This window comes from Amaranthus tricolor, chromosome 12 (genome assembly GCF_026212465.1).
Source record: "Amaranthus tricolor cultivar Red isolate AtriRed21 chromosome 12, ASM2621246v1, whole genome shotgun sequence".
In the NCBI taxonomy this organism is placed as follows: Eukaryota; Viridiplantae; Streptophyta; class Magnoliopsida; order Caryophyllales; family Amaranthaceae; genus Amaranthus; species Amaranthus tricolor.
This window is the reverse complement of record NC_080058.1, coordinates 24,078,356-24,091,873: the sequence shown is the minus strand read 5'-3', so window position 1 is coordinate 24,091,873 and position 13,518 is coordinate 24,078,356. Positions and strand designations below refer to the sequence as shown.

Genomic DNA, 13,518 nt, shown 5'->3' with positions numbered 1-13,518 from the left:
CAGCTCCAATCCCTACCCCACTGGCATCACACTCCAACTCAAATGGTTTGGTAAAGTCAGGCAGCTTCAGGATGGGGGCTTTGCACATCATTTCTTTGAGGGTTTCAAAGGCCCTTTGAGCAGCAGTAGTCCATTCGAACCTCCCCTGTTTGGTACACTCTGTTACAGGTGCTAAAACAGAGCTAAAATTCTTTATAAACCTTCTGTAGAAAGAGGCTAAGCCATGAAAAGATCTTACTTGTGTCAAGGTAGTGGGTGTAGGCCATTCCTATAGAGCCTGTACCTTGGCAGGGTCAACTCTCACTCCCTTCTTCCCTACAATGTACCCTAAGAAACTCACTTCAGGTAGGAGGAAACTACACTTCTCAAGCTTAGCATAAAGCCTCTGTTTTCTCAAAACTTCAAATAATTTGTAGAGGTGTTCTATGTGTTCTGTGACTCCCCTACTGTAAACAAGAATGTCATCCAAATAAACTACAATGAACTTTCCTAAAAAGGGTCTAAGCACCTCATTCATCAGCCACATGAAGGTGCTAGGAGCTCCAGTCAAGCCAAAGGGCATCACAAGCCATTCATAGAGCCCATACTTGGTCTTGAATGCAGTTTTCCATTCATCTCCCTGTTTCATTCGTATTTGGTGGTATCCACTTCTTAAATCTATCTTGCTAAACCACTCTGAACCTCCGAACTCATCTAGAATGTCATCAATCCTTGGTATAGGAAACCTATACTTAATGGTTATATTGTTCATGCTGCGACTGTCAATGCACATCCTCCATGTACCATCTTTGTTTGGTACTAACAAGGTGGGTACAGCACATGGGCTTAGACTTTCCCTAACATAGCCTCTTTGAATTAGCTCATTGACCTGTCTCTGTAATTCCTCAGTTTCCTTGGGGTTGGATCTGTAGGCAGGCTTATTAGGTAGGCTAGCTCCTGGAATAAGGTCAATCTGGTGCTCTATGCCTCTCACAGGGGGTAGACCAGGTGGTAGGTCACTTGGAAAAACATCCTCAAATTGCTTAAGCAGACTCTGTAGCTCAGGGGGTATAGAGGGCTGATTTTGTATTTCTTTCATGATCAACAGGTATAGCTCCTTTCTGCTTTCAATCTCCTTCTCACATTCCTTTCTAGTCATCAGATGTATAGGTGCCTTAGCTGGTTTAGGGGGAACAGCCCTGTGTGGGGGCAGGGGAATCAACTCCTTCTTTTTCCCATCATGTTTGAGGGTGTAAGTGTTGGTGTAGCCATTGTGGGTAGTCTTTTTGTCATATTGCCAAGGTCTCCCAAGCAATAAATGGCAAGCATCCATGTCTAAGACATCACACATCACTTCATCAACATAAGTCCCTAAGGTTAAGCTCACTAAGCACTGCTTGCTCACTGACCCACTTGCTTTGTTGTCAAGCCACTTCATCTTATAAGGGTGAGGGTGAGGCTTGGTATCCAGATTCAGCTCGGTCACTAATTGCCTGCTCACACAGTTGGACTCACTCCCACTGTCAATAATAAGATCACACACTTTCCCCTGTATTTTGCACTTGGTTTGGAATATATTTTCCCTCTGGTCTGATCTCTTGGCTAAGGGTGTGGTGTGAAAGCTCCTCCTAATAACTAGGCTAAGATGTTCTTCCTCAGGCATCACTCTTTCTAGGTCCTCATCTTCCTCCTCCTCTTCTGTGTCTCCTTCAAACCTGTGCCATTTCCCCTCCTTATCTTCTATGTATGTGCCATCATCATCACTCAAATTTGGAGGGTACATCTCCTCTTCCTGCCCATTCTTAGCCACTAAAATTTTCTTTGGTTTGGTGTCCTGCCTAATTTCATTCCATTCCCTCATGGTGAAGGCTCTTGCATTAGGGCAGTCTCTTTTGTAATGGCCCCTCCCATTACATTTGAAACAGACCACATCTTTAGGGTTGGTAGGGGGGTCTCCTCTGGTAGTACTAGCCTTTAACCCACTATTCTGTGTGTCCCTCTTAGTTGCAGGGATGGTGCTTGCATTCCTTGGGGTGTAGGTCCTTGTGCCTCTGGTTTGGGAATGAGTTGCCCTGTTGATTTGTCTCTCAATCTCAACAGCCTGCAAACTGGCTATGTGCACTGTGAGGTCAGGTGTAGTCATAAGTCTATCCCTGATTTCCTCCCTTAGCCCAGCTATGAACCTTCCCACTCTCATCTCTTCAGTCTCATGGGGGTCACAAAGCACATACAACCTTTCCCACTGTGTGAGCAGGCAATTAGTGACCAACTGTGTGAGCAGGCAATTAGTGACCGAGCTGAATCTGGATACCAAGCCTCACCCTCACCCTTATAAGATGAAGTGGCTTGACAACAAAGCAAGTGGGTCAGTGAGCAAGCAGTGCTTAGTGAGCTTAACCTTAGGGACTTATGTTGATGAAGTGATGTGTGATGTCTTAGACATGGATGCTTGCCATTTATTGCTTGGGAGACCTTGGCAATATGACAAAAAGACTACCCACAATGGCTACACCAACACTTACACCCTCAAACATGATGGGAAAAAGAAGGAGTTGATTCCCCTGCCCCCACACAGGGCTGTTCCCCCTAAACCAGCTAAGGCACCTATACATCTGATGACTAGAAAGGAATGTGAGAAGGAGATTGAAAGCAGAAAGGAGCTATACCTGTTGATCATGAAAGAAATACAAAATCAGCCCTCTATACCCCCTGAGCTACAGAGTCTTCCAAGTGACCTACCACCTGGTCTACCCCCTGTGAGAGGCATAGAGCACCAGATTGACCTTATTCCAGGAGCTAGCCTACCTAATAAGCCTGCCTACAGATCCAACCCCAAGGAAACTGAGGAATTACAGAGACAGGTCAATGAGCTAATTCAAAGAGGCTATGTTAGGGAAAGTCTAAGCCCATGTGCTGTACCCACCTTGTTAGTACCAAAGAAAGATGGTACATGGAGGATGTGCATTGACAGTCGCAGCATGAACAATATAACCATTAAGTATAGGTTTCCTATACCAAGGATTGATGACATTCTAGATGAGTTGGGAGGTTCAGAGTGGTTTAGCAAGATAGATTTAAAAAGTGGATACCACCAAATACGAATGAAACAGGGAGATGAATGGAAAACTGCATTCAAGACCAAGTATGGGCTCTATGAATGGCTTGTGATGCCCTTTGGCTTGACTGGAGTTCCTAGCACCTTCATGAGGCTGATGAATGAGGTGCTTAGACCCTTTTTAGGAAAGTTCATTGTAGTTTATTTGGATGACATTCTTGTTTACAGTAGGGGAGTCACAGAACACATAGAACACCTCCACAAATTATTTGAAGTTTTGAGAAAACAGAGGCTTTATGCTAAGCTTGAGAAGTGTAGTTTCCTCCTACCTGAAGTGAGTTTCTTAGGGTACATTGTAGGGAAGAAGGGAGTGAGAGTTGACCCTGCCAAGGTACAGGCTCTACAGGAATGGCCTACACCCACTACCTTGACACAAGTAAGATCTTTTCATGGCTTAGCCTCTTTCTACAGAAGGTTTATAAAGAATTTTAGCTCTGTTTTAGCACCTGTAACAGAGTGTACCAAACAGGGGAGGTTTGAATGGACTCCTGCTGCTCAAAGGGCCTTTGAAACCCTCAAAGAAATGATGTGCAAAGCCCCCATCCTGAAGCTGCCTGACTTTACCAAACCATTTGAGTTGGAGTGTGATGCCAGTGGGGTAGGGATTGGAGCTGTGCTTGTTCAAGAAGGGAGACCTATTGCTTTCTTTAGTGAAAAGTTAAACCACAGTAGGCTGAACTATTCCACTTATGATAAGGAGTTCTATGCAATTGTTAGGGCCTTTGAACACTGGTCTCATTACCTAAGAATTCAACCATTTGTGTTGCACACAGACCATGAGTCCTTGAAGCACATCAATAGCCAGCACAAACTGAACAGTAGGCATGCTAGGTGGGTGGAGTTCATGCAAACGTTTGATTTCTCAGCTAGATGCAAGGTGGGAAAGACCAATGTAATAGCAGATGCCCTTAGTAGGAAGCACAGCTTGCTTGGGATAGTAGGATCTAGGATTTTAGGCTTTGAATTCATCAAAGATCAATACTCTGCTTGCTCTGATTTCTCTGAAATTTATCAGTCTTGCAAAGACAGACCTCAAGGATTATTTAGCATTCACCAAGGCTTTTTGTTCAAGGGTAATAGGTTATGGATACCAAAGCTTCCCCTCAGATCTGTTTTGGTAAAAGAGGTGCATGAGGGAAGCATAGCAGGCCATTTTGGAATATAGAAAACATTAGATATGCTTGCTAAACACTTCTATTGGCCCAAGATGCTTGGCATAGTGGGCAAACATGTTTTAAAATGTGAGCCTTGCCTTAAGGCTAAGGTAACTTTTCACAAAGGGGAATATATACCCTTACCTATTGCACACAAGCCTTGGGAACACATTAGTATGGATTTTGTGATGGCTTTGCCTAAGACAAGAAGGGGAAAAGATGCTATAATGGTTGTTGTAGATAGATTTTCAAAGATGTCTCATTTTATTGCATGCACTAAGATAGATGATGCACAACATATTGCAAAATTGTTCTTTGCTGAAATTGTGAGATTGCATGGCATACCCAAAACTATTGTTTCAGATAGAGACAGTAAGTTCCTAAGCCATTTTTGGAGGAGTTTGTGGAAGATGTTGGGCACTAAACTATTGTTTAGCACCGCTTACCACCCACAAACGGATGGCCAAACAGAAGTCACTAATAGGACTTTAGGTACTCTGCTCAGAATTTTGGTAAAGCACAACATTAGGGAATGGGACTTAAAGCTTTGTCATGCTGAATTTGCATATAACAGAGCACCCAGTCAGGCTACCAAATTCTCACCATTTGAATGTGTTTATGGCATCAACCCTTTACTTCCTGTATCCCTCATTAATTTACCTATGTGTGACAGCAAAGGAATAGGAGCTGAGGAGATGATCAAGCAAATGGAAGCAGTCCACAAACAAGTGCATGATAACCTGGAAAGCACAAGTGCAAAGTACAAAAAGAAAGCAGACAAGCACATGAGAATCAAACAAGCCATCAAAAAAGGAGATCTTGTATGGGTGTACCTGAGGAAAGAAAGATTCCCCCAGCTCAGGAGGAACAAATTGATGCCCAGAGCCATAGGCCCCTATCCAATAAAGAAGAAGTATGGGGAGAATGCATTTGAAGTTCAGATCCCAGCAGAGTACAATATCTCCCACACATTCAACATCGGAGATTTGACTCTACATGAACCTGCACAAGAATTGAGGACAATTCTCTCCCAAGAGGGAGGAGTTGATACAAATATGGTATCAAAGACTGGGAACAGCACCAAGGACCTGAAGGAACAAGACAGTGCTTTGGACTTTTCATCTACGCCAAATGCACATGGAACACAAGAGACCCCCATGGATACGCCTCAACAATCAGTTATGGGCCTAAAAACAACTAGCAAGACCAAGGAAGCCAAGAACAGCACAAGGAACAGCAACCAAGCTCCAACAGGACAGACAGGCTCCAAGAACAGAGCCACAGAGCTACCTAGCAAACAGCTGACCTTGGTGAACCGCCTGAGTTCAGACCGGGATCACTTAGACCGGAAGGAGGGCTGGAATGGCATCTCTCTACATGGGCCAAGCCACCAAGGGCCAAGGTTCTTACTAATAGTGCACCAGTAAGACAGTAGAGCAGGCTAAAGGAGGCCTGGTCACCGATTGATAAATATCAGAAATTTGGCTAAGTGTTGCAGCCTTTCTGTTTGTTTTTGTTAAAGTATTTAGCCACGTGTATTTGTTAGTTAATTGTAACGGCTAGTCTAGATCCCAAAGCCTATAAATATATGGGCTCTCATTGTAATAAACACGCTTGTACATTGATTTGAGTTTAATACACTTGAGGTATTATTTTCAGAAAAAGGATTTTTCTGAATTTTGAAGTTTGTTTACAAACTTCTTCAAAGGGTTGCGGAGCAGCCTTTTGGCCGGAGGGAAGTCTTATCACGGAGTGGTTTGAGTTCTCAAAGGCACCCAGCAATCAAGGTTTCATCATCCTTGCATTGTTTCTATCCTAGTTCGCTCATAGTTCACGTTTCACGGTGTTTGTTTTCCCTCATCAGAAAAACAAGAAACTCTTTGTTGGTTGTTTGTGTGAGTCAGTGTGTGTGTTCATTGAATTTCTGCGTGTTTGAGTGTTCCCTTAATCAAGATAATTGTCTTATCTTCATCCTTGCAATACACCTAGCAATTCCCACCCTCGAACACGCTCTGATACCAAGTTGATGCAAAACAAAGACTGAATATGGTCTTTGTTATGCAAAGATCAATGTGGGATCAAGAGATTATCCAATTACTCACGCACAATCCTAGATCACTCGATGCAAAGGGGTTTAGAACACTCAGAACAATCAAGAAGGTGGTTCTTGATTTTCTGATGTCTGCACTAGTGGACGTTGTTCCACTCCTTTACAACCTTCTACAGAAACTCAAAGCAAGGAGGATGATTCCTTGCCTTGTGTGCTTCCCTGAGAATATAGGTTTGCTTGAAAACCTATGAATTCTCCGGCCAAAGATGAACCTCCTTGGAACAAGTTTGCAAACAAACTCAAAAACAATCAAACACTTTGTCTGAAAATGAAACTCTGATTTTTATTATCAATATGCAACATGAAGAACAAATACATCAATGTCAAACGTATTTATAGAGTTTTACATCTCAAAAATTAGCCGTTACAAGGCTTGACTAAAATACGTGGCAATTAACTAACAAAACAGAAAATTAAAACAAAGGCCAACACTTAGCCCAAAAACTGGATGTCCCTTTTCTTCTGACCAGGCTTCCTTCAGCCTATCCTAGGGCCTTCTTGGTGGTTTGTTAGCAGAACCCGAGGGCCTCTATGGCTTGGCCCATGTAAGGAGATGTCACTGATGCCTTCACCTTGATCCAGGTCATCCTGGTTTGGGCTCAGAAATGTCAGCAAGGTCCGCTGGTCGTCAGAATCACCTGTTGTTCTGTTCTTGCATTCTGTGGCCTTGTTTGTGTTCATGTATGTTGTCATGTGATCAATCAATAGAGAGGTATTTCAGAAATGGATTTTCTGTTTTCTTCTTCGAAGTTGGAGGCAACTTCATCAAAGGCTACGGAGTATCCTTTAATCCTTAGAGCGTTAAGAGTTGTGGAGCAACCTTGATACTTTAAGGAAACCTCGAGTGCAAGGTCTGGAAGGCTTTGTACATATCAGTTTAGAGTCGATCATAGAGGAGGGTCACAGGTGATCAACATCAGAAAATCAAGAACGGAGTTCTTAGTGCTGTTTGTGGTTGTTTCGTATTCTTTTCATGATCATTTGTAGTTTTCGTGAGTATTAATCAATAACGCTTCTGCGCCACATTCATCCTTGCATAACCAAGGCCCTAATCAGCCCTTGATTACGCATCATCAATGAAGAATGAACGATGAATAACGGACAAGGATCAATGATCATTGAAGAATGAACGATGAAGAATGAAGAAGGATCAATGATCAATGAAGAATGAACGATGAAGAAAGAACAAGGAGCATTGATCAATAATGAATTAACGATGAAGAATGAACAAGGATCAATAATCCATGAAGAATGAACGATGAAGAATGAACAAGGATCAATGATCAAGGAAGAATGAACGATGAAGAATGAACAATGATCAATAATCAATCAAGAATAAACGATGAAGAATGAACAAGGATCAATGATCATTGAAGAATGAACGATGAAGAATGAACAAGGATCAATGATCAAAGAAGAATGAACGATGAAGAAAGAACAAGGAGCATTGATCAATAATGAATCAACGATGAAGAATGAACAAGGATCAATGATCCATGAAGAATGAACAAGGATCAATGATCAAGGAAGAATGAACGATGAAGAATGAACAATGATCAATAATCAATCAAGAATGAACGATGAAGAATGAACAAGGATCATTGATTAATAATGAATGAATGATGAAGAATGAACAAGGATCAATGATCAATGAAGAATGAACGATGAAGAATGAACAAGGATTAATGATCAAGGAAGAATGAACGATGAAGAATGAACAATGATTAATAATCAATCAAGAATGAACGATGAAGAATGAACAAGGATCATATATCAATAATGAATGAATGATGAAGAACGAACAAGGATCAATGATCAATGAAGAATGAATGATGAAGAATGAACAAGTTTCAATGATCATTAAAGAATGAACGATGAAGAATGAACAAGGATTAATGATTAATGAAGAATGCACGATGAAGAATGAACAAGGATAATTGATCAATGAACAATGAACGATGAAGAATGAACAAGGATCAATGATCAATGAACAATGAACGATGAAGAATGAACAAGGATCAATGATAAATGAAGAATGAACGATGAAGAATGAACAAGAATTAATTCTCATTGAAGAATGAACGATGAAGAATGAACAAGCATCAATGATCAATGAAGAATGAAGAATGAAGAATGAACAAGCATCAATGATCATTGAAGAATAAACGATGAGGAATGAACAACGATCAATGATCATTGAAAAATGAACAAGATCATTGATCAATAATGAATGAATGATGAAGAATGAACAAGGATCAATGATCAATGAAGAATGAACGATGAAGAATGAACAAGGATCAATGATCATTGAAGAATGAACGATGAAGAATGAACAAGGATCAATGATCAATGAATAATGAACGATGAAGAATGAACAAGGATCAATGATCAATGAATAATGAACGATGAAGAATGAAAAGGGATCAATGATCAATGAAGAATGAACGATGAAGAAAGAACAAGGATCAATGATCAATGAAGAATGAACGATGAAAAATGAACAAGGATCAATGATCAATGAAGAATGAACGATGAAGAATGAACAAGGATCAATGATCACTGAAGAATAACAGATGAAGAATGAACAAGGATCAATGATCAATGAAGAATGAACGATGAAGAATGAACAAGGAGCATTGATCAATAATAAATGAACGATGAAGAATGAACAAGGATCAATGAGCAATGAAGAATGAAAGATGAAGAATGAACAAGGATCAATGATCAATGAAGAATGAAAGATGAAGAATGAAGAAGGATCAATGATCAATGAAGAATGAACGATGAAGAATCAACAAGGATCAATGATCATTGAAGAATGAACGATGAGGAATGAACAACGATCAATGATCATTGAAGAATGAACAAGGATCATTGATCAATAATGAATGAATGATGAAGAATGAACAAGAATCAATGATCAATGAAGAATGAAAAATGAAGAATGAAGAATGAACAAGGATCAATGATCAAGGAAGAGTAAACGATGAAGAATGAACAATGATTAATAATCAATGAAGAATGAACGATGAAGAATGAAAAAGGTTCATTGATCAATAATGAATGATTGATGAAGAAAGAACAAGGATCAATTATCAATGAAGAATGAACGATGAAGAATGAACAAGGATCAATGATCAATGAAGAATGAAAGATGAAGAATGAACAAGGATCAATGATCATTGAAGAATGAACGATGAAGAATGAACAACGATCAATGATACATGAAGAATGAATGATGAAGAATGAACAAGAATCAATGATCATTGAAGAATGAACGATGAAGAATGAACAAGGATCAATGATCAATGAAGAATGAACAAGGATCAATGATCAATGAAGAATGAACGATGAAGAATGAACAAGGATTAATGATCAATAAAGAATGAACGATGAATAATGAATAAGGATCAATGATCAATGAAGAATGAACGATGAATAATGAACAAGGATGAATGATCAATGAAAAATGAACGATGAAGAATGGACAAGGATCAATGATCAATGAAGAATGAACGATGAATAACGAACAAGGATCAACGATCAATGAAGAATGAACGATGAAGAATGAACAAGGATCAATGATCAACGAATAATGAATGATGAATAATGAACAAGGATGAATGATCAATGAAGAATGAACAAGGATCAATGATACATGAAGAATGAAAGATGAAGAATGAACAAGGATCAATAATCAATAATGAATAAACGATGAAGAATGGACAAGGATCAATGATCAATGAAGAATGAACGATGAATAACGAACAAGGATCAATGATCATTGAAGAATGAACGATGAAGAATGAACAAGGATCAATGATCAATGAAGAATGAACGATGAAGAAAGAACAAGGAGCATTGATCAATAATGAATCAACGATGAAGAATGAACAAGGATCAATGATCAATGAAGAATGAACGATGAAGAATGAACAAGGATCTATGATCAAGGAAGAATGAACGATGAATAATGAACAATGATTAATAATCAATCAAGAATGAACGATTAAGAATGAAAAAGGTTCATTGATCAATAATGAATGATTGATGAAGAAAGAACAAGGATCAATGATCAATGAAGAATGAACGATGAAGAATGAACAAGGATCAATGATCAATGAAGAATGAAAGATGAAGAATGAACAAGGATCAATGATCATTGAAGAATGAACGATGAAGAATGAACAAGGATCAATGATACATGAAGAATGAATGATGAAGAATGAACAAGAATCAATGATCATTGAAGAATGAACGATGAAGAATGAACAAGGATCAATGATCAATGAAGAATGAACAAGGATCAATGATCAATGAAGAATGAACGATGAAGAATGAACAAGGATTAATGACCAATAAAGAATGAACGATGAATAATGAATAAGGATCAATGATCAATGAAGAATGAACGATGAATAATGAACAAGGATCAATGATCAATGAAGAATGAACGATGAAGAATGGACAAGGATCAATGATCAATGAAGAATGAACGATGAATAACGAACAAGGATCAACGATCAATGAAGAATGAACGATGAAGAATGAACAAGGATCAATGATCAACGAAGAATGAATGATGAATAATGAACAAGGATGAATGATCAATGAAGAATGAACAAGGATCAATGATACATGAAGAATGAAAGATGAAGAATGAACAAGGATCAATAATCAATAATGAATAAACGATAAAAGAATGGACAAGGATCAATGATCAATGAAGAATGAACGATGAATAACGAACAAGGATCAATGATCATTGAAGAATGAACGACGAAGAATGAACAAGGATCAATGATCAATGAAGAATGAACGATGAAGAAAGAACAAGGAGCATTGATCAATAATGAATCAACGATGAAGAATGAACAAGGATCAATGATCAATGAAGAATGAACGATGAAGAATGAACAAGGATCTATGATCAAGGAAGAATGAACGATGAATAATGAACAATGATCAATAATAAATCAAGAATGAACGATGAAGAATGAACAAGGATCATTGATCAATAATGAATGAATGATGAAGAATGAACAAGGATCAATGATCAATGAAGAATGAACGATGAAGAATGAACAAGGATTAATGATCAAGGAAGAATGAACGATGAAGAATGAACAATGATTAATAATCAATCAAGAATGAACGATGAAGAATGAACAAGGATCATATATCAATAATGAATGAATGATGAAGAACGAACAAGGATCAATGATCAATGAAGAATGAACAATGAATAATGAAAAGGGATCAATGATCAATGAAGAATGAACGATGAAGAATGAACAAGGATCAATGATCAATGAAGAATGAATGATGAATAACGAACAAGGATCAATGATCATTGAAGAATGAAAGATGAAGAATGAACAAGGATAAATGATCAATGAAGAATGAACGATGAAGAATGAGCAAGGATCAACGATCAATGAAGAATGAACGATGAAGAATTAACAAGGATCAATAATCAATGAAGAATGAATGATGAATAATGAACAAGGATCAATGATCAATGAAGAATGAACGATGAAGAATGAACAAGGATCAATGATACATGAAGAATGAACGATGAAGAATGAACAAGAATCAATGATCATTGAAGAATGAACGATAAAGAATGAACAAGGATCATTGATCAATAATGAATGAACGATGAAGAATGAACAAGGATCAATGATCAATGAAGAATGAACGATGAATAACGAACAAGGATCAATGATCATTGAAGAATGAACGATGAAGAAAGAACAAGGAGCATTGATCAATAATGAATGAACGATGAAGAATGTACAAGGTTCAATGATCAATGAAGAATGAACGATGAATAACGAACAAGGATCAATGATCTTTGAAGAATTAACGACGATGAATGAACAAGGATCAATGATCAAAGAAGAATGAACGATGAACAATGAACAAGGATCAATGATCAATAAAGAATGAACGATGAAGAATGAACGATGAAGAATGAACAAGGATCAATGATCAATGAAGAATGAACGATTAAGAATGAACAAGGATGAACGATAAATGAAGAATGAACGATGAAGAATGAACAAGGATCAATGATCAATGAAGAATGAATGATGAAGAATGAACAAGGATAGATGATCAATGAAGAATGAACGATGAAGAATGAACAAGGATCAATGATACATGAAGAATGAACGATGAAGAATGAACAAGAATCAATGATCATTAAAGAATGAAAGATGAAGAATGAACAAGGATCAACGATCAATGAAGAATGAACGATGAAGAATGAACAAGGATCAATGATCAAAGAAGAATGAATGATGAAGAATGAACAAGGATCAATGATCAATGAAGAATGAACGATGAAGAATGAACAAGGATCAATTATACATGAAGAATGAACGATGAAGAATGAACAAGAATCAATGATCATTGAAGAATGAACGATGAAGAATGAACAAGTATCAATGATCAATGAAGAATGAAAAATGAAGAATGAACAAGGATCAATGATCAAGGAAGAGTAAACGATGAAGAATGAACAACGATTAATAATCAATTAAGAATGAACGATGAAGAATGAACAAGGTTCATTGATCAATAATGAATGAATGATGAAGAAAGAACAAGGATCAATGATCAATGAAGAATGAACGATGAAGAATGAACAAGTTTCAATGATCATTAAAGAATGAACGATGAAGAATGAACAAGGATCAATGATCAATGAAGAATGAAAGATGAAGAATGAACAAGGATCAATGATCATTGAAGAATGAACGATGAAGAATGAACAAGGATCAATGATACATGAAGAATGAATGATGAAGAATGAACAAGAATCAATGATCATTGAAGAATGAACGATGAAGAATGAACAAGGATCAATGATCAATGAAGAATGAACAAGGATCAATGATCAATGAAGAATGAACGATGAAGAATGAACAAGGATTAATGATCAATAAAGAATGAACGATGAATAATGAAGAAGGATCAATGATCATTAAAGAATTAATGATGAAGAATGAACAAGGATCAATGATCAATGAAGAATGAACGATGAATAACGAACAAGGATCAACGATCAATGAAGAATGAACGATGAAGAATGAACAAGGATCAATGAATAACGAAGAATGAATGATGAATAATGAACAAGGATGAATGATCAA

General features: G+C 37.9%; 1 protein-coding gene across 1 annotated transcript; it reads right to left on the bottom strand.

The window, feature by feature from the left end:
- Positions 1–268: 268 nt before the first annotated feature.
- LOC130828719 (uncharacterized) lies at positions 269–2,122 on the bottom strand. The gene has a single exon (XM_057694679.1). The coding sequence runs from the start codon at positions 2,120–2,122 to the stop codon at positions 269–271; it is 1,854 nt and encodes a 617-aa protein (XP_057550662.1).
- Positions 2,123–13,518: the final 11,396 nt, after the last annotated feature.